General features: G+C 36.1%; 1 protein-coding gene across 19 annotated transcripts in view; it reads left to right on the top strand.

The window, feature by feature from the left end:
* The window catches only part of ncam1a (neural cell adhesion molecule 1a), a 712,545-nt gene that overhangs the window by 607,131 nt on the left and 83,430 nt on the right, over positions 1–21,984 (top strand). For 10 of the 19 annotated variants that reach the window (XM_039764028.1, XM_039764027.1, XM_039764013.1 and 7 more), the window contains 4 exons: positions 333–517; positions 3,339–3,435; positions 12,019–12,189; positions 14,052–14,183. In XM_039764028.1, coding sequence (XP_039619962.1) covers positions 333–517; positions 3,339–3,435; positions 12,019–12,189; positions 14,052–14,183 — 585 coding nt within the window. Of the gene's footprint in view, positions 1–332; positions 518–3,338; positions 3,436–12,018; positions 12,190–14,051; positions 14,184–18,437; positions 18,453–21,984 lie in introns of all 19 variants that reach the window. The other 9 variants (XM_039764024.1, XM_039764021.1, XM_039764025.1 and 6 more) reach the window with 1 other exon arrangement.

Raw genomic sequence — 21,984 nt, 5'->3', positions numbered from 1 at the left:
TATTTTTACTTTGACTTTAGAATATTGTTTTGGTTTTCGTATTGCGGTCTCAATGTTACATGTATCAGACCTCTATCTGTTAAAAGGCTATCCTTTTGAATTATCTCTAAAACAAAACACACTTTCATTCTGCTGCTCTAAACACTACAAGGTATGTTTAATCAAGCAAGCCTAATAATACAAGTTTGAGACTTTGTGAACATGTTTTGAAGCTTTCCATCCTTAGATCTCATTTTGTAAGTCTGCTTCTGAAATCTTAGTCATGTAATGTAGAATGCTTTGCATTTTGAACCTGTTATTAACCTTTGTATTATTGTTTTCTTTTCCTTCAGATTCCCCAAAGCTCCAAGGCACAGTAGCAGTGTACACCTGGGAAGGAAACCCTGTCAATATTACCTGTGAGGTCTTGGCTCACCCACAAGCCTCCGTCATCTGGTTCCGAGATGGCCAACAGCTTCCCAGCTCCAATGCCACCAACATCAAGATTCACAACACCCCAACTAGCAGCCTTCTGGAGGTTTGTCTTTCTCTTTGTGGTTAATCATTGGTAGACTCTGTTTCAAAACTTTATGACTAATGTACATTGATTATTGATGCAAAGTCATTTGAAATTACTCGGGATTTTATACTAAAAATGTTTAATTTACCCATGGAAGCACTTACTAACTCCTGCTCCCATTTTATCCAACTTTTTAGAGCTATTATAAAAAATTGAAATCCTTCCTGCCATTTCATCTCATTCTTATATTCAGTTCTGGACATCATTACCTTTTTAAAGTAAAATTATGAGCAAAAGATATATTAGAATATAGTGGCACTCATGGGAGAGGATCACCTCCACTTGACCCTCTCATAGATTAGGCTAGGGGAGAAATTAGATTGAAATCTTCAAAACTCCCACATGGTTTAATAAAGCGGATCCAAGCAGTATTTTAATGTTAATATGGACTGTAGGACCAGGGGGTCATGAAAGTGAGGATTAGAACAAGCAGCTTTAGAACAAAGAACAGTAGACATTTTTCACCCCAGAGAGCTCAAAATACATAAAATAGCTTTCCTGGAGGAATTTTAGCAGCTTACATTTGAAATAAATTAGAAGTGATCCCCCACCCTGCAAAAAAAATCTGATTAGATAAGTTACTTTTTTTTTAAAGAATACAATAGACCTATGGGGATGTGGAGTGTTTTTGATGGGTTATTAACAGTATATTTAGCTCCAGATGAAGTTTGTTAAACTTTGTGTTCTTCACTTATCTAGACTGCTCCCATAAAAAAAAGCTGTTTAAAGAAAATAATACAAATTTTTTTTTTTTACCATTTACTCACTAAAGAAATGAAGAAATAAGATATTCTGGTCACCTGAAGAAGAGTACCAAATTTAGGCAGTCTTAAAAAAATCTTTGTATTATTCAGTAACTTTAAAGTGCTGTAGGTGTATTTAAAGCTTAAATTGGCAAATGAACTTTAAAATGTTTAAAATGGTGATTCTGTGGTAATTACTGCACTTTCTCGACTCCCGAGTCCTAAGCTCAAACATCATGCCAGAATACTCTTTGTGTGATGATGGCATGTTATCTCTTTCAGTTTTCTTCCCACACCTTAAAGGCGCGCAGGGTAGGTTAACAAGTCACTTGTGGTCGCGTGTCACTTGTGAAGAGAATAAATGTTGGGGCGCCAACACAGTCAACCCTATTTAATTCTTATTGTATTTCTGTAAATTCATAATAAACAGTAGCTCTATGGCACACGTGCACAACAAAACAAAAGCAGATTGCTACTTAAATGAAGAATTCTATGAGTGTATGTCACGAGGATGGAGCTCTGTCCTGTGTGTGCTCTGATCACAGAAAGACACCTCCTTTCAGCAGCCTCAGAACTCTTACAGGCAGCAGACCAGGGCGTCTTCTCAGCAATGTGGAGGAAAGGGTAGAGGACATGATTAGCACCAGTGCCCCCTCTCATTCCGGAGTGGTATTGGTGGCATTGTGTACCTTAGGTGAACACGACGGGTGACCCTCTGACACACGTGTGACAACTGTTAAGTAGCCTGGAGTGAGTAACTGTGGGTGTGTAAAAGACTGGACATTAGATGCACTAAAGTCAAATCTAAACTTAGAGCTTTGAGTGTTATACACATCTGCAAATATAAAAAATAAAATTCTAAAAATCACGTTGTAAAAAATGATACCATATTTACATAGAAATTTACAAATAAATACTAAACATCTCTAACCAATACATTTTTAAATATCTAAATATTGATAATATAATAGTATTGCATTCTGCTCTTGCAATGTCAACTCAAGACAAATGCAGCTGGACTACCTGGTGGACATGAGGGTGTGTCCTTTTATCAGAACTGTACAATTTTTTCATGAGAGATGATAATACTCTAGGGTCTTCATGACATAGTCTGCTATGAATTACATCTTGTTAAACTGTTTTAAGCAAACATTAATAATTAATCCTTTTTGTAACACTTGTACTTGTACAGTTCATGGTCACGGCATGCCACTGCCCATCTGGCAATCTTAGGTGCAACATGGGACAGCCTCAAGACAGGGAGCCAGTCCATTATAGGACACACTCACACACACACCAATACAGTAGCTACTGTTTTAAAATCTAAGGGTGCAATTTGTACAGTGTTCACTGTTAAGAGCTCTTAATATGTATGGTACACTCAACCGAGCAATTAAATTAGTGTCTCTCTTTTTTACACCTCATTTAATGTTTTAATGCCAATTAATGTCTCACAATTGAGTTGGTATGGCTTCCTGAACCATAGACCTAACCGGAGGGATCACTGGGAAGTGGAGTAATGAATTCCTGTATATAAGATATAAATAGAGTGGCATGGTGGCACAGTGCGCTGCTGCCTCGCAGTAAGGAGACCCGGGTTCGCTTCCTGGGTCCTCCTTGTGTGGAGTTGGCATGTTCTCCCTGTGTCTGCATGGGTTTTCTCCCACAGTCCAAAGACATGCAGGTTAGGTGCATTGACGATCTTAAATTGTCCTTGTTGTGTGTGTGTGCGTGGCCTGCGGTGGGCTGGTGCCCTGCCTGGGGTTTGTTTCCTGCCTTGCGCCCTGTGTTGGCTGAGATTGGCTCCAGCAGACCCCCATGCCCCTGTAGTTAGGATATAGTGGGTTGAATAATGGATGGATGGATGGAAGATATACTGTAAATATAAAGTTCACTTAACACAAACCTTTTTTGCTTTACTCTTTTTAGATGCTGTCTTGCTTTTAAGATGAAACACTGTACAGATAATAAAATTTGTTAATTATGTATTTACTTGTTAGGAATTTTTTTATTCTTTTGCCATTATTTCATTTTAGATTACTCCTGATTCCCAGAGTGACTTTGGCAATTACAACTGCACAGCCTCTAACCGCATAGGACAAGATTCCAAAGAGTTCCTTCTTATTCAAGCAGGTTTGTGACACGGAACATTCATACTTGATGTTTAAAAACTTGTCAACCTAGGAATGCAAATATAGTGCCTTCATTCTGTGTATTTATGTGAGGCGGCACAAAAGCCTTGTGTGAGTAACTGATTGAATGACCTTGTTGTGGTGTTTCTGTTTTGTTTAATCATTCCATTGTACAAGCAGGATTCAATTTAAAATAGAAATCGTTATTAAAAAGGAAAATTTTATATTTCAGTTTAATAAGGCCATGTGGTAAAAACAGACGGTGCCTTTGCCAGTGGGGGTGCTGACGCACTTTTAACTTTGTTTTAGAAGAATATTGTTGTGTTAAAAAAAAAAACATTGCAATTACAATTTTATGCCTATGTGTTTTTCCTTTTTTGCCATTACCAAAGATAAATAACAACCCTGTAAGTCTTTATAAAGTTTTCTAAGTAATTGATTATAAACTAAGACATACTGTATAACTTGAGTTGAATTGTTTGATCCGTAAAATTAATAAAGATCCAGTTTACATGAAGGCATGTGACGAGTTTCAATTAACAAAACAAAATCTAATCACCTTAATAGCTTGATATGCCTTCATTGGCATTCATACCTCTAACACATTTAAAATGCACATTATTAACTTATTCACCATGCAAAATATGAGTCGGCCCAGGCACAGCATAATGTACTGCTAACTTCATTCACGCAAAAGTCAGCTGTAATATACACAAAGGAAAGGAAAAAAAAAGAAAATACTACCAACAACCAGAAATCAAAATTGTGAATCTGCTTTACAAACTGCTATGCAAATGTACCTCAGTGCCTGAAATAATTCATTTTGAAAAAAAAGACACCACCACATATTGATTAGAACATTGATGATAAATGATAGTAATAAAATAACACATATGTATTTATTGTTGAATACTTTTCTGAGACATTCATCAGCGGTCTGCCCACCTGCCTACTACCAACTACAGAAATTAAATCTAATCACCTGCGTATGCTTACTACTCTTAAATTTTAGTCCTGCAAAATACTGTTGGGTCCTGCAGGATTTCCATAGGAATGCAGACCTCTACATGGATGCCCTTGGCTTTTTTACAATGCATCAAATACATATATCATAATTATTACCCATAAGACATTAATTAGCAGCATTGGTCTGGTCATACTAGAGTTTGTTACCTAAATTAATTTTTATCCATTTCTAAACCTACCTAATTTAGTCCCATCATAATTTACAAGTTTTCTACAAATATTAGTCTATTGTAATATTCTGTGAAAATATATTTTTAAATTGTCTTCTAGTTACTAAATTGTCAATAAAGGACTAAGGATTGTTCTGTTCTCCTTGTGAATGTAAACCACAATTTCAGTCTGTCCTAAGCTAGCTGATTCCTTATATTCATTCCTGATGCCCAGCTGCCTGCTTTGCAGGCAAACTTATTTACTTTATTTATTTTCCATTTTTCTATACAATGCTATTTCTGTTTGTTTGCAGATGGGTTTGCCTTTTGGGAGTGTGATCTGATTTTCATCATCATTGAACACACAGATAGGCACAGTTGAATCAGAGAGAAATGCAGGCAGAGAAGCAGAAAAGAAATGTAATTATGGGAGAGCCAATACACATAATATATGTTAATCTAATAAGTCAGATTAAATACAAATATAGGACATATAAAAAATGTGGTTTTGAATTAATGGAACAATTAAAGTAATCCAATATTACAACTGATACAGTAGGCAAGATTATTTAAAAGCTTAAATGGAAATGTTCTGAAAGACAATACATGCTATACAGGGAGTAGCCATATAAAGAATATTCTTATATTAATAATCTTGTTTAAGGAGTCATTAATATCATGCACTGTGTTATGAATATACTTAGAAAAGAGGTAACTAGTGTCTAAAGAACCATAGTTTAGAAAATTGAAATGTTATTTTATGAATTCATATACAAAACAAAAGGTCAAAATTAAAAAAATAGAAAAAAGAAGGAAACTGAAAATTTACTAAAACAAAAAGCTATGAGACCACAAATCTCTCGAAAGAGGCTGCTAATGGTGATTGCCTAATCAGCAGTCACACCCTTTCCCTTATAAATAAAATCAGATAATTACAATCAACTGAAGTAAAACTTAAACAGAAGCTCTTAAGAAAAAGAACACCAACAACAATCCATGACACTCTAGATTCCTTAGTTACTTTGCATATAAAATGTACTTATTTTTACTGTGTGTTTTTATTTGAAGTTATATGATCTTCTTCTTCTTCTTTCGGCTGCTCCCGTTAGGAGTTGCCACAGTGGATCATCTTCTTCCATATCTTTCTGTCCTCTGCATCTTGTTCTGTCACACCCATCACCTGCATGTCCCCTCTCAGCACATCCATAAACCTTCACTTAGGCCTTCATCTTTTTCTCTTCCCTGGTGGCTTTATCCTTAGCATCCTTCTCCCAATATACCCAGCATCTCTCCTCTGCACATGTCCAAACCAATGCAATCTCGCCTCTCTGACTTTGTCCAACTTGAGCTGACACTCTAATGTACTCATTTGTTATATGATACAATGATAAAATATGAAAAAATACAATAAAAAACACTAGAAAATTACTAGCAAGTATTTGACAAATGTAAAAATTAAAAATTAAATAGGAGCTGATTTGCATCAAGCTCAAAGTAATTTTTTTCTTTAAAAGCTCAATTCTCATTTTCTCTATCTGGGTTCCAGAATGAATGACAATACATAAAAGGTTGAAACACCCAACGGAAAAAAGTTCTACATACTCTCTGCTGTCTTTTTTGTAGTGGGGCTTCAAGCATCCTGTAATACATGATCACACAGTATGATCAAAAAAGTTTTTCAGTAATACTACAGTCAAGCATAATTCTTCTAACTACACCCATTTAAGGGTTGCTGCATTCATTAATTTCCACCTATCCCTGTCTTTTTACATCATTTTCTGCCACATCAACTTCCTTCATGTCCTCCCATACCACATCCATAAACCTCCTCTTAGGGTTCTTTGGTCTTCTTCTTTTCCACTTGTGTGGCAGTTTCATCCTCAACATTCTTTTCAACTGTTCACCTCATCTCCCCTCTGCATGTACCCAAACCATCTCAATCTGGCTTCTCTCAATTGGTCTTGCCTGTGTTGTCCCTCTAATATGCTCATTTATAATCCTGTCTACACTTAAACCCAGCCACCAGGGTCGCACAAGTCAGTGTGGTCTTAGTGTCAGTCCCAAGCCCAGGTAAATTGGGGAGTGCTGCATCAGGAAGGGGATCCAGCATAAAACCTAAGCCAAATCAAACATGTGGATGAGAAACTATTCAGTTCTGTCTGGGTGAAAATAACCAACTTCATAATATACACCATATATATATATATATATATATATATATATATATATATATATATATATATATATATATATTTTATACTGTATATAGTGGAGACACAGACAGGCAGACATGTTGGTTCACCATACACGTTTTATTTACAGTCTATTGTACAGTGCACAACCCAGTGCCGCAGCACCAATCACCCCTTCAAGTCCTGGCCAACACAATGCCTTTTCCATCTTCAGACCACCTCCACTCCTCTCCTCCGAGCTCCATCCACTTCCACCCGACTCTTGCTATCAAATGGAGGGAGGCGGCCCCTTTTATGCACCCCCGGATGGGCTCCAGGTGCTTCCTGAGGAGCCTCCGCCGACACACCCCTGTGTGGTGGAAGCACCAGCTGTGTAGCCGGAAGTCCTCCTGGTGTCCTTGCTCCTCTTCCCCCCAGCACTTCCTGGTGTGGCGGAAGTGCTGAGATCCAGGGCTCCCAAGGCATTGGGGCACCCCCTGGTGGTGGCCAAGGGCTCCTACAGGTTTGGGCTTCCAAGCCCTCTACCCGTGGCCCCAAACACAACCAGGGCGGTCGCCCCCTCGTGGTCTGGAGGAGGCGCAAGCCCTCCTCCTGTCCTCCTGGGCGTTCCGGCTGGGTACCACCCCCAGCCGCCCGCCACAATAAATATATATATATTTACAGTGGAACCTCTAGATACAATCACCTCTGTATACGAGAAATTCAAGATAAGAGGAAAGTATGAGTGAAAAATTTGAATCTAATTACGAGCATTGGCTTGCGTAATGAGCCAGGCTGTGGTTATGAGTGACGTGTTTCCCGATCCGCCTCAACTCAGGGATTCACCCAAGCTGACGCTGCCAGCCCGTCAGCTCACTCAGTGTTCCTTGTTCTCCCGTAGCATGAAGATCTACGTGTTTGCGCACTTGTGATTTCATTGTTTCGCTGTAGCAGTTCGCTGTATAAGCGTATCCAAAACTATTGCGGACATGCAGACGGAGAATAGGAGACGATTGCCCTCAAGAGGAGAGAGAGAGAGAGAGAAAGAGAGAGGCGCGCATGAGCGAGAGAGATAGGGAGAGAGAGAGACGCGTGCACGAGCGAGAGAGATAAGGAAAGAGAGAGAGATGCGTGCGCGAGCGAGAGAGATAAGGAGAGAGAGATGCGCACGAAAGAGAAGAACCATCAGCTCAGTTATGCTCACATGACGCTCAGCAGACAAAGTGTATCCATACTACTTGTATTGCAAGACATCGCTCGTTTTATCAAGTCAAAATTAATTAAAAAATTTAGCTCGTCTTGCAAAACCGAGGTTCCACTTGTATATATTATTTATCAGTGTTATTTGTTAGGAAGATTGATTTTTATGTTGATATTTTTGGGGGTGCGGAACGGATTAACTGGATTTCCATTATTTTCAATGGGGAAGTTTGTTCTAGATACGAGAAATTCGCTATACAAGCTCAGTGCTGGAGCAATTAAACTTGTATCTCGAGGTTGCACTGTATATATATATATATATATATATATATATATATATATATATATATATATATATATACATACATACACCAGTTACATTACCTGTTACAGGTAATAAAATAATAAACAAAATATGTGCTATCTCTTGCCTTATGTGTACCTTCAGTGACTTTTCTCTGTATTCACGTGTGTGTGAAGGCCTCTTCACCAATGCTTTCTCTCATTGAGTGTGTTCCTGTAAAGCCTGTGTCTCATACTCTCTTTATCTGTGATGCACCTTTCTCTCCTCCTGTCTGGTTTCATACTTGCTGTCTTTGAAGGCGACTCTCTCAGTATGGCTCATCTTCTCCTCCATGTGCATCTCACACTCACACTTCCTAATTCATCGCAGCATCAAAGCCATACTGACCAGTCAGGTTGCTCTGAGGGTCTGGACACACAGGCCTTAGCTTTTTATTATATAGTAGATATATGTTTCTGAGATCTAAAGAATCACTTACTATTGTTGTGATCCACTTTGATCTTAGTTTTCTATTTCACATTTAAGTGATTAAATCTAGAGTTGTTACCTCATGAATGCAGGATCCTGAATTTGAATTTCACACCCAGTCACTGTCCGTGTGCATTTTGAATGTCCTTTTAATGGCTGCATGGGTTTTTCATGCTGTTGACATATGTGTTAGCTTAATTGGCGATTCCAAATCAGCCTCATGTTGTTGTGTGGATGTGTGAGCCCTATGATGGACTAGGGTCCTGTTTATAATTGAATGGTGCTTCATGCTTGATGTAACTGAGATTGATTCATTTCCCCACCTTCCCTGTTACCTTCAATTTGATTAAGTGGCTTTGGGAATGTTATGTAAATTTAGATTTACCATTAACTTTCACATCCTCTGTTAAAGTTGTTTTTTGGACTTGACTATAACACATCAAAATTGTCTTGCTCTTACTATATGTAGTTTTTTTTTTCTTTGAAGTCTAAACTAGCAGTCTCGTTTTTACATTCTTGCCTTAGTGATTTTGCCTGCTTCCTCTAATTAAAGTGTATCCATTTATAGTGCAGTATACCATCAATATATATAAAGATGTTTACTTAAATGTCTTGAATGAAGCCAAGTTTATGTTATTAATATAACATCCTACTTATTCCCAATTCAGATATTTATTTTAATGCTTCTAGTGTGAATACTTGCAGTGGGTTGGCACCCTGCCCAGGATTGGTTCCTGCCTTGTGCCCTGTGTTGGCTGGGATTGGCTCCAGCAGACCCCCGTGACCCTGTATTCGGATTCAGCGGGTTAGAAAATGGATGGAGGGATGGATGGATAGTGTGAATACAGACTATTTTTAGATTACTGTTTTTGTGTACTTGCACATTAGTACATTTTATATTTTGATTCATCATGCAATTGAACTGTTAGGCTTGACCGTTATTTGCCAATTCCCTTGTTCCAACAGTCTCTCACTAATTGCCTTTTTAGTCAATCCTTCTCTAGTTCAAACATTGCTTTCCTTAGTGTGACAGATCCCATCTGTTCTAATGCAGCTGTGGTAATGCATTAATCTGTGCCTCTCTGTCCTCCAATAAAGTTTAAACCTTCACATTTAACTTTCTTACATCCTCAGTATTACCTGATCTACAATTTTACAAAGCCAGAATTTCAGAGAAAACCATGTTGCCTGTTCTGTTGCTGAGATTTCATCTAGCTTTATATATCTCAGCTTAACGTCCAATGATTCAAGGATAGCATTGCAGTGCAAAAAGTTGGTCAAGAAAATTAATAGATATTTAAATCTGTCTTGCAGACATGACAGCCTACATGTTCCTATGTTATAAACAATAACAACTAGATCTACCTCTGTCTGACCTTGCTCATCATGTTTATTCCTACATGTTTATTTCTTGTGTGCATTAAAACAGTTTACAAGAAGACAGTATGCAGCTGCTAATATTATAAAACTTCACCCAAAGTTAATTAAATGTGGTAAATTTAGCTTGGAATAACAAGAAAGCATGTAGAATAACTAAAACAATTTTTCATGATTTGAATGGCCTACCACTGAATCTATTAAATTAAACAGTTTGAGAAATTTTTTTTACAACATTGATAGAAAGAAATTTTAAAGATGCCAGAAAAGAGAAAAGGATTAAAAACCATGGTAGAACTAGTAAAACCGTTGTATCCTCAGGGCTTGCCTTTCTGTGACTTATGTATATGCAGTACAGTACACAGTTCCAACACATTTACTGTAACTGTGATACACATTTTATGTGGATGTGTTTTCAGGAACGTAAAATTTAATAACAAAATATCAATATCACATGATTAAAATGTCAGAATTTATTTACCATAATGCATAGCACTTTGTAAATAGCCATAGCTACTTGTCTTTCTTAGTTTAATCAAATTGGTAACTGTAATTACTAGCATTTAGAAGTAAACTATAAACAAACATTACCTTATGTACTCAGCATTCAGCAGATTACGATTATTCTCATGTAATGAAGTTTCATGCATTTAAGGTAAAGCTTGCATTACTTCCATTAATTTCATTTCCCGTTTCTTACATGTCCTTCGACTTGATAAATTGGTACTTTCATCCAACCATTTTTTCTGATCACATGCATCGTTCCCTTGTTGCAGCCTTGTTTGTTTTAAGAATTGGTTTAAATTTGAGTTTCAGGGCTGCAAGTGTCATAGAAGGTTTTTGTAAAGTGGAAGAAGCATATTTTTATAATTCTGGATTTTGTCCTTCTCTAATTTAGCTAGGTTAAATTTATAGTAAGGGAAATTTATAGTAAAAAAAGGATCACTACAATTTTTAATCCGAAGATCACTAGAAGAGGCAAAGACACTGAAAACTACTAACAACAAACTCACATCACTGAGCATGCAGGGCCAGCGTTTAAAGCAACACGTGACTCAATATCTAGGGGTGTAGTCTAGCAACCGGGATTCACATCTGAGCAACAGCCACTCAAACAAACAGTGTCAAATCATAAACAAAATGGCATTGCAGTAAAATAAATGCTCAATAATAATTATTATTATTAACATGCCTACGGACAATATCTTATGAAAAAAAAGATTTTCAAATATTTAAAATTTTCCTAAATATCAAAATGACCATGAAACAAAATCTATAATGAGCAAAAAATAAGGGTTCAGAGTGGAAAGAAAAATGACTGTCATACTGTTCATGGGAAAAGTAGATGTTTCTTACTACAGAACTTAGCTAAACATGTATACAAATGTGGAGTATAAATAAACAGTGCACAATCAGACATGCTACTCAATACTTAAGTGTAGCACCAGGAAGCACAGTAACTAGTAGATATGTATAGTTAATCTTGCTTATGCAATTCTTAACAATTAAAATTCAATGAGTTAACGTATATAAGTTTATTAGCCGTGGCCTAACACCCAAAGTTTAACATTTATCTGTTGTTTGCAGTTAGCTTTGTGCCCCTCTTGCTCTGTCTTTTTGGATTTCCAGAGTCTGCTATCACCTCTTCTCGGGTTACGAAATATTAAGACTGGTTTCAACTCATTGTTTTTAATTTCAGATTATATGATGGTCTTTAGTGCCACCATTTAGAATTCCTGACAGGAGCAGATTTTGCTGTCACTGGAATGAAATAATATGAAATAAACCTGAACATTGGCTCATATTTAATTTTACCTTGTGATTTGCTGTCAAACACAAGTCCTTAAATTTTGTTTCATTTTATGGAAATCACTTTTTTTACCCTTCAGAGGTCCCATCTACCCCAATGATCAACATTGTGGAACCATTTTCCAGCACAGCAAAGATTGAATTTGAAGAGCCAGACTCCTCTGGAGGTGTCCCAGTTCTGAAGTATAAGGCGGAATGGAGAGAGCTTGGCAACATTCATTGGTTCAAGAAAGAGTATGATGCCAGAGATGGTATGTTTCTAATGTACTCATTATTTTTCTTCTGTTTTAATACATAAGTAGAGACACGTTTCTTTTTACTATTTAATAGAAACTTTTTTGCTTCAAAATATTCATGTTGCAATAATTTACACATCGATAATAGTCAATAGTGAATAACTGCCTCAGTCTCCATTTTCTATCAGTCTTTGCATGAGGTATTTAACATGCCTTTGAAGTTTGTTATTGAACAGTCGTCTGCAACAGGCTTAAGTTCATGTGATTTGTACTTATACTCAGTATTGTAGTTAAGCTTCTTTAATGTAAGTCATCAGATGAGTTTTTGAACTTTAATTAGGTTCAATAACACAGTATCTGAGGTACTCTAGACAACTGTTTCCAATTAATTAATAAATGTATCAAACATTTCCCAAACTGAATATGTTTGTTATGTGTTGCTATATCTAATGTGTATATGGCACTATATTTATACCAATAAATCTTGATTTATATAATCTTGCATTCTTAGACATTATTCTTAATTACGTGTATATTTAACAGCAAGAAAATCCATGGATTTTATGGACCTCCCATGATTGAGGTTCCAACCCCAGGAGTGTGCAAGTATCAGCAGGTTGCTACGTTGCATGTACTTGACACATATCAGATGTCAGAGCTGTCATTAATCTTCTTACCATATAATCAGCTTCATGCTCAGCAGGCATGTCACCTTCTTGATCATTCTGCCTGTGCAGCTTACAATAAGAAAAATGTGAACTGACAAATTCACAGAGGTCATACCTGTCATTCTCCTTCTTTCTATCACATATTCGACTTCTGCAGTTTACCTTAAAAACATGTCCTGGATCCACAAAAATGATGAGGCTTCTGATTGCCTTCCTCAGCCCTCACAATTTACGCTGACTTCAGTGGAGGCTTCAAATATAATTATTACATTTTAGCTGATCAACAGGTCCAACTCCAGTAGTTCATGAGTTACAAGCCAAGTTACAAGCAGCAGAAGGCATATCAGCTTCTGCAAGTTGCTTCACTGTTAGCCGATCTCGCCTTGGTTCTTTTCCTGTCGCCCACGGCATATGGCCATGCTGCTGCTTGCCATGAGAAGACCCCAAGCCCAATTTAATGACAGAGTTGAACTGCATGTCCAATTCATGGGTCATGGATCATCACGGTATAAGCTCTTGATTAAGACCAAGATTAAGGTTCAAGGCCCAGTGTTTTATTAATTTTTTGCATGACAGACAGACACCCCTTAGCATTTTATATATAAAGATAGAAAATAGAACGTTCTATAAAATTAAGAAATATTTTTTTAAATTTGGGCAGTACTTGATATAATGTTATTTGCAACAGAGTAGCAGTACAAATAGGTGCTTCAAACCCTAGTTAAGTATTAGCAATTTTTTTCCTAAAAAACTCTGAACACTGAAAGAATTGTGTTTCTTACTGGGTAATTTTGCCATCTCAGCAATTAGATGTAAAGATTATGTTATGCATTTATTTAATTTTTGCTGTGCAGTACTAATATTATCACACCTATGGAAGAAGCACTAAATGATCTCATGATTTTGCATATATCCTTAAGAAGAAAATACTGATTTTTTCATTTCAGAACCAGAAAAGTTACACCTGTATGTTGTATTACAGATTTGAGGATCACCAAGTGATTAAAATAATAGTTGACTCAATGCTTGAATACCATGTTGCAATTATCAGTTTTTCACTTTTATCTAAATTGCTATGTAATGTCAGTTTAGCCAGACTGAGCATTTGTAACATTAATGTTTCTTAATGTGTTATGCTGCATGGCTGGCAGATGTTTATTCTATTAAATGCTAGTAATAGCTTTTCTGGGTTTTTTTGTTTTTTTTAAGTATATGCTGAAAATCTGATTACCATTTCTGGTCTGAAGCCCGAAACTAATTATGAAGTAAGGATGTCTGCAATCAATGGCAAGGGAGAAGGAGAATTCTGCCAGCCCTCTATATTCAAAACAGCACCAGTTCGTAAGTACAGCACAGTCTTTTAAAACCTCTGTTCTCAAGACAATTAATAGGTAAAATGAACTACAACAGCAACCCACGTTTATTTGTACTATAAATAATCGACTACTTTGTGTCTCAGGTCTTGTGATGATGAGCATTGTGGGATCGACATAAGTGTATGAGAAAAAGAGTGCATTTTCAGATTTGGTGTTTTTCCAAAGACACTGTCTCTTTGTTTGTCATTTGATAAAAGTAACGTTCATGATTTAATTTCAGATTCCAAGCCAGGCTGACCTGCTGACCAGCACACTAACTCATCCTGCTTTTTGCCAAACTGTGCATGCAGTATTATACCAGGCTGTTATGTTTGTTTGTTTCTAATTACTAACTGTTTTCTCTCAAGCATACAATCATTTACTATATTATGTATGGGATGAAGGGATTTCTAAAAACATCTCTGCCAGTGTTTCCATTTGGCATGGTAAAAACTGGCTGGAATACTTAACATGATAGATGGATTATGTTTAGTGACTCCTAAAAGCTGAGCTCTGTGCTTTCTGCTGTTTTTAGCATTGTGGTGTAAGTTTTCTACACAGAGTTAAGGGGTAGTTTCACGTCATAATCTTAATTTTACACATTATTTACACCGGCATATTAGGAATAATAAGATATACATTTTCTGCATCAAGCACCTTTTTTGATGTGACCATGGTTTTCATAAAGAGATTTTTGCCTTACTTCAACTGTACATTGTATTATGTTTTTGCAATAAAATCCAGTGAATACAACAATGCAGCAATGTTTGTAATGAAGCAGGTGTCCCTTACCTTAAAAACATGTCCACGGATCCACAAAAATGATGAGGCTTCTGATTGCCTTCTTCAGCCCTCACAATTTACAATGACTACAGTGGAGGCTTCAAATATAATTATTACATTTTAGCTGATCGACAACCCTTGATAGAGTCGCCCACAGCCTGAACATTAATGAAAGCTTCAGTGTTCTTTTAAGCATAAAAATGAAACGCTTACTGGATCCCATCTGAAATATGTGCAACCATTAATGTAACCAGGATAGAAATAATTGCCATGGTGAAATGTATTCATTAAAAATATCTGATTTAACTTGTAAATTATATAGCTGTGCTTTCTGTAGTCATAAAGGTGCTAAGTTATCTTGATTTTTTATTTTAACACATATTATGTATGTACTGTATACAGTACATGTATTTGATATTCACACATCATTGTCATTTTTTTGATGTTGATTTATTTCTGTGACATTTTATAGACCATTTATTGGCTCCTTCTCATGTGATACTTGCTATGCTGATTATAAACCCATACATTAATCACAGTGTTGTAGTGCTTGGAGGTAATGTCTTTGACTTCCTTCTGTATTTCAGCTGTGTAGTTTCAGCGTGCTTTTCTTTTTTTCTAGTGTCATTATATTATTTACAAAGGAAAAAAGGCAGATAATAAGGCCATTTCTTAATTTGTTTAATTCTGGGAACAAGTATAATGGTATAGTGGTTATAGTTGCTATTCCGCAGCTTCAGGGGGTTGGGTTTGGGTCACTGGGTCACTGTGGATGTCTGGTTTGTATATTTTCTATTGTGAATTTTTTCTTTGTACTTCAAATTCCTCTGATATCCTAAACAACATGGTGATTGGATTGATTGGAGACTCCAAATTGGCCCATGTTTATGTACAAGGGTGTCCTGCTTCACACTGGTATCCTATTCAAGATTATGTTTCAATGATAGACACTGCCTCTCTAGAAACCTGTAATGGACTAAGCAGGTTTGAAAAACGCATGGATCTCAAGGGGGATAAAAAGCTTATAATCTACTCTTAAATAAATTATACATGTTGAGGAAGAGGAAAATAATGCTGTATAATGTGCCTTCCAGTCAACAAAAAATGCACAATGTATCCATTTTGCGAAGACGCATATTAAGCTGATGAGCTGTACCTGTCATGGTTCTCTTTTATGAGAGTTCAGTCCTCATATTGACACATGACTGTGCACTTTGATGAGAATGAAGAACTGACTAAGCCCCTTTAAAACTAATATGACTAATTTGGATTTATTCGATTATTTTAATTAATAATTAAAATAACCTGCAAATTGGTGGGATAGAATGAGGGGAACAATATCACCTAGAGAAAACTCACAATAGTACAGTTAACTTTTGCAAATCCCACACAAACAACAACTGGATTTGCACCTAGAGGTAAGCATGCACTATACTACTATGTCTTCCTGCCATCTTAGGTTAATTGGAATAAAAGTGCTTTAAGAGCATGTGTATGTGGTGGTATGGAGGGGTAGTGTGTGTGTAAGCTAGATCATTCCTGAAGTACAACTTGATGCTGCTAAAATAGATCAATAGCTCATTGTTCAGTCACCAAGTTAATGCTTTCTTTACTTATCTTAGCATCCTTTTTCTCTGATTGAACTCTGGCCATATCATTTTACTAATTTTATTCCAACACCTCTCAAAATTAAAAGAATTAGTTGAAACTTACTGAATCACTAGTCAGCCAGAATGCATTCACTTTGTCATGTGATGCAATATTCTGGGTTTATATTTACTTACTACTTAAATTCTCTTTTCTCCATTACTTATTCAAAAAGTAATATCAGCAAGTTCAACAAATGAGACATAGTCCTTTTGTCTGGACTGAAAGCATGTTAATTAAATATTGTAGAATATTTTTTTTAACAGTTGGCCAATTATTCAATGATGAAGCGCTCAGGCTGAATGAAGACTTTAGTGGTCATTTGAACAAGACTGTCATCTCTTGCTGTTGATGAGTAATTGAGTAAGCTGACTGCTCTGCTGCTCAGACATAGTTGTCAGATCACTGAGTAAAATCAGTCGCATCAGCAGTGATCGTTTGCTACTGGATTAGCAGGATACAGACAGTTGCAATCTATTCTTCTCAGCAGTTCAGATCTGAGGCTACATTATCTTTGTCTTTTGCTACCAGAAGAATCATTATCTACACTCTTAAAATGAATAGTTCTTTACTGGCACTTTACTGAGTTGTGTAGTTCCTTGTGGAACCATTGCTTGACAAAGACCTGCTTCATTTTGCGAAGAGTTCTTTGCTTATAACATTTTTTTTGTCCTTTGAAAATTTTCCTAATATGTGAATAAAACAAGAATTCTTACTGTGTGTAGGCTACCTACCTATACCGATCGATCAAGAAAACCTAAACTTAGCCTGCTATTATATACTAGCGGTGTAAGCCCATGCTGTAAAAACCCAGGGGTCCTAGAAACTATTAAAATCGTCTCTCTCCTAGGAGGATTCGTTTTGCCAATGTGTTTGCCATGCTTACGTATTAGTGGCGGAAGGAAAAGTAAAAGGGATACCATTTGGCCAATGTTAGTGGCTAAGCAACTTTGTCTTTCTTCTGAGGTTTCGTTTTGCTGATGTGCTCGCCTCGCTTGTGTTATTAGCGGCTAAGCGAGTTTTCTGTTTCCTCGGAGGTGGAGCCCTTACCCCAACTCCACCTTTCACTTCCCGGGCTGAACAGACACACACACTTCCACACGTAGACAGATAGTATTGGTCCTTTTAAAACTATAAACCCATATTTATTCATGGCTATTTATGGAACCTGTTATGGAACTAAATAAATAAAGGTTCTTTCTGGAACAAGCAGTGGATGGTCCTTCTGTGAACCAGAAATGGTTCCTCTATGGCATTGTTCTGAAGAATCACCTTGGCACCTTTATTCTAAAGAGTGTGTTGCAATGTGGATTTCCTTCTAAAGGATCCTTCAATGTTAATTAATTTGAAAAGGTTATTTTCACCAAATAAATTTTGGTGTTATTCATAATGTGCAAGCAAGCCAAGTTCAAATCACACGAGACCTGCGTGCCTTACACCCCTTTAGACCTGGAGCTGATTCTGTTTCATTCCTTACCTTGTCATCTGCCTATATTGGTGGATATTTCTAGAAACAAAAGTTAAAAGGATGCAGAAAGATACAACAATTCTCTAAATGATTCACTGAAAAATTTAAATGATGAGTTTGCCTTTTCTATGTACCTTTAAACTTTGTTCTGTATATTTGCAGACTGACAGTTTTTCATGACATTTGGTTAAAAAGCCACTTGTGTGTTTTTTCTTTTAATATTTTTCATTTTCATTCATGTGTTTGTTTATTAGCTTCATTAACTTTTCATTTCATTCTTCCATTTTCTTTTTCTGTGATTTTTTTCTCTACCTCATCTTTCTTTATTTCATTGGACATCAGGCTACTTTTACTCACGTAAGTGATTCCTATATTTCTCTCTGTGTCTTTTTATCATTCATCTTTAATCTTTCTTTTCTTATAAATTGATTTTGCTTTTGTGGGGATGGCATGTTATATATTGATAAAAACAGCAGTGCTTTGCCTAATACCCATATTATTGTTGGAGTGACTCCAATATTTGTAAAATTGTATGACAGAGATTTTTTTTTAAAATATTACAAATACAACTTATTATCAAGAACTTTCATATAAATATTTGTGAAACAAATCGTTTTGATTAACTCATAAACATAATGGTAGACTGCTTTTCCAAAAGAGTCTGTAGGAGTTGTGCTTAGCGTTGCAGCTTGACACTCCTACATCAGGCACTGTCTATGTGGTGCTTGCAAATAATATTTATGTGAGTTAACCCTGAATACTCTGCTTCACTCCCATATCCTAAGGACATGCAGGTGAAGGCAACTGCTGACTCCCACTTGGCCCGTGATATTAATGGTGTATGCAAGCCCAGTAATTAAGCTTCCCTTTTGGTGTTTGTCGCCTCTTTTGGGATGAGCTCTGACTATCCATCCACTGGGTGTTGAGTGCAACAAATAAATGAATGATTTAAATTAACTTACAAAGTAGGTTTGAAAAATTTTAGGTTGTTTTAATTTCTTGTAAATACGATGAAACTTATTTCAAGGTTTAGCACTTGTTAATAAAAAATTACAGATTGAATAATTATTTAGACAAAACCCTTCATTCCTAAAAACAAATTTGCTAGACATGTATGATTTGCCTCACATCCAGTTAGTCCAGTTGGCAAATGTTTGTACCTGAAAATTGTCTTTGTATTAGGTGATTGCTGATATTTATGGATAGGACTATACTTTGACTCGGGTCATTTGCAGTTATTGACTATTGATAAGAACCTTCTGAAGGCTAATCGCTACTAATTCTTGGGCACACATTCAGAACAAAGTGATCAAGTTTAAGTGTTGAGGGCCTGGCAGCACTGGTATATTACAGATATCTTTTCACAGCTGCACAGGATTTAAGTTTTAATAGTCTGTCAAAGTGTAGTTATATGAAAGAAAATCAGACCCGTCTGAAGCTAAAATTCAGTTGTTCACTTGCTATCTTCAAACAATATGGGCTCGGCCCCAGCTCAATGGAAAAATGTGACAGCTTTAGCACTTGTTTCTGTATTTGGTAGTTAGATGTCAGGGTAAATTATAACAAGAAAGTTAACTAATTATAAAAAAATACAAAAATCAACATCTGATTTTCTGTCCTTAAATGTACTAATTTTTGTGCTCATTTTATTATTGATTATTTTACTCAATTAATGAATGGTGAACAGTGAGAAGTTAAAATTGCATTTGAACTGATTAATGAGCCTTCCACATCCTGTACCAATATGTGGAGATTACATTAATGGCTGACTCCAGTTTGGCCACCAGTTAGTTAGTGAGTGTGGGTGAATGTGCACAAATGTGCGCTGTGCATGAAGTGACATTTTTCCAGAAATGGTTTGTACGCTTTTGTCTGACGCTGATGTGTTAGACCCCATCTACATGTGAACCCTGTAATGAAGTAAGAGGGTTCATAACATAAATGAATGGATTTTCAGTGTTAATTCATATTCTTCTGTTCAGCCTTTTATATTTAATCTTTCTGGGTTTTATATTGGTATATTTTCACAATTCTATTTCTGATTAACCTGTCCAAGTATTTTGAGATAGGATTAAGAATGTTCAGTATTACAATTTAAATTCTCTCTTTTTATTTTAGCCAACATACTTAATTATTTGTGGCAAGATATAGGTTTGTATAAGTTGCAAGTGTTTTATCTGTAGAAAAAGCTTTTTTGTTTTTGTTGCTTCTGAGATCTCAAAAAAACCTGTGGCTCAATACTAGCTGGCTATTCCCAATGTTGTAGAGTAGCAAATCTCGCTTTTACAGCTGCTTGATGATGCATGTAGTTTGTGAATTAGACTGTCATCTTTAGCAATTCTGTTGTTCTTCCTATAAACATGCAGTATAACTGAGATGCTATGTTTGTAAAGTGGTTGTCAATTATACATGTCAACTTCAAGTGCTGCAGTATTACTAACTTGTAAAGTAACTTAATGTAACAAGCAGTGCTGTACTCACAGTCACCTTTGTAGAGACCAAGAAAAGCCCAAGATTACACACAGTTGAGAATGTATTAGGATGAAATCTAAGGGCGGTTCCAAATGATAGCAAAACTAGCACCAAAAAAAAATTGAGTTCTCTTCAAGACCAACCCTTAACTATAATTTCTCTGGTTTCAGCCCAAATTTGCTAATTGTTTGATGGGGTCACTGAGACTCAACTATACTGTACTACAGATTCACTTTAGACAATGGATTTAAGCATGGAAAATGATCTCCCCAGTCACAAAGTGGGGAGTATACACAACAGGACACTGAAATGTGGGAGTGAACATGTATTTCTAATCCCAAACAAAAAATATGATCATACTGCAAATTACAGAAACTAACAAATACACATTTTCTTAGCAATTATTTTGTTTTTATTGAGTAATGTGTCAGATTTGCTTTTTTTTGATAGCTTGACCTTGTTTTGTCACACAATTATAATTAAAACAATTAAAATGAATCAATAGTATAAGATCAAATTAGTCCATATAATTTATTTCAAGTCTGGCTTTTCAGCCGGCGCAATACTCAACACTCTCTAAAGATATGTAATAATATCTAACCCCCACCTTAATGAAGCGTGTTATGCTGTATTGTGAAACTTCACATTTTTATAAACTACTCAACATCAGATTTAATTCTAATGTACTGCAAAGATCCATATCATCATTCCAATATGTTGTACCAGTAACATTATTTATGCTGGTAAATGACAAGACAAAGATAAAACTGTACAAAACACCCCACTCATGTTCTCACATAAAACAATGTAAAAGTCACTCAAAATGCTCAAACTAAATAAACTAACTTTGTTTAAGAATTCAGTTACTGCTGTCTAATATGTTTTATGTACAGTTCCCTAGTAGCTAATGTGTTTGTGCACAACTCTGCCCTCACTGTCCTTTATAATGCTACTGAATTCCATGGTAGCACTTGAGAAATAAGAGGACATTACTTACTCAGAGTTCTATGTACTTATTAGTGATTTCATTTTAATTTTCAAACATAATACTGAAAAAAAGAAAGACATTTCATTTATTTTTTTTCAGCCTGAACAGAAGGCCCAGACTATGTAAAAACAGCTTGACTTTATTCTTTAAATCTACAAAATTCAAAACAACAAGTTAACATTAAAATACCAACGTTCTTAGCAATTCCATTTGCAAACTTCTGCCTCTGCAACTGTCTGCTGACTGTAGCATACCGAGTCTGCCTAGGTGGTACATGTTAGGGGTCATTGCTTTATTTTAAAGAACAGCAGTTTATGGCCAAATGATCTGCATAATGATAGACAATATAATGTATATCTAATTGGCCAAAAAAAGTTTTTCAGTCAGTCTAATACTTTTAATTGTTATGCTATGCAAATCTGAAGTGCA

This window comes from Polypterus senegalus, chromosome 9 (assembly GCF_016835505.1).
Source record: "Polypterus senegalus isolate Bchr_013 chromosome 9, ASM1683550v1, whole genome shotgun sequence".
NCBI classification, from domain to species: domain Eukaryota; kingdom Metazoa; phylum Chordata; class Cladistia; order Polypteriformes; family Polypteridae; genus Polypterus; species Polypterus senegalus.
Note: the sequence above shows the minus strand (reverse complement) of the source record. Positions and strands in the feature narration are given on the sequence as shown.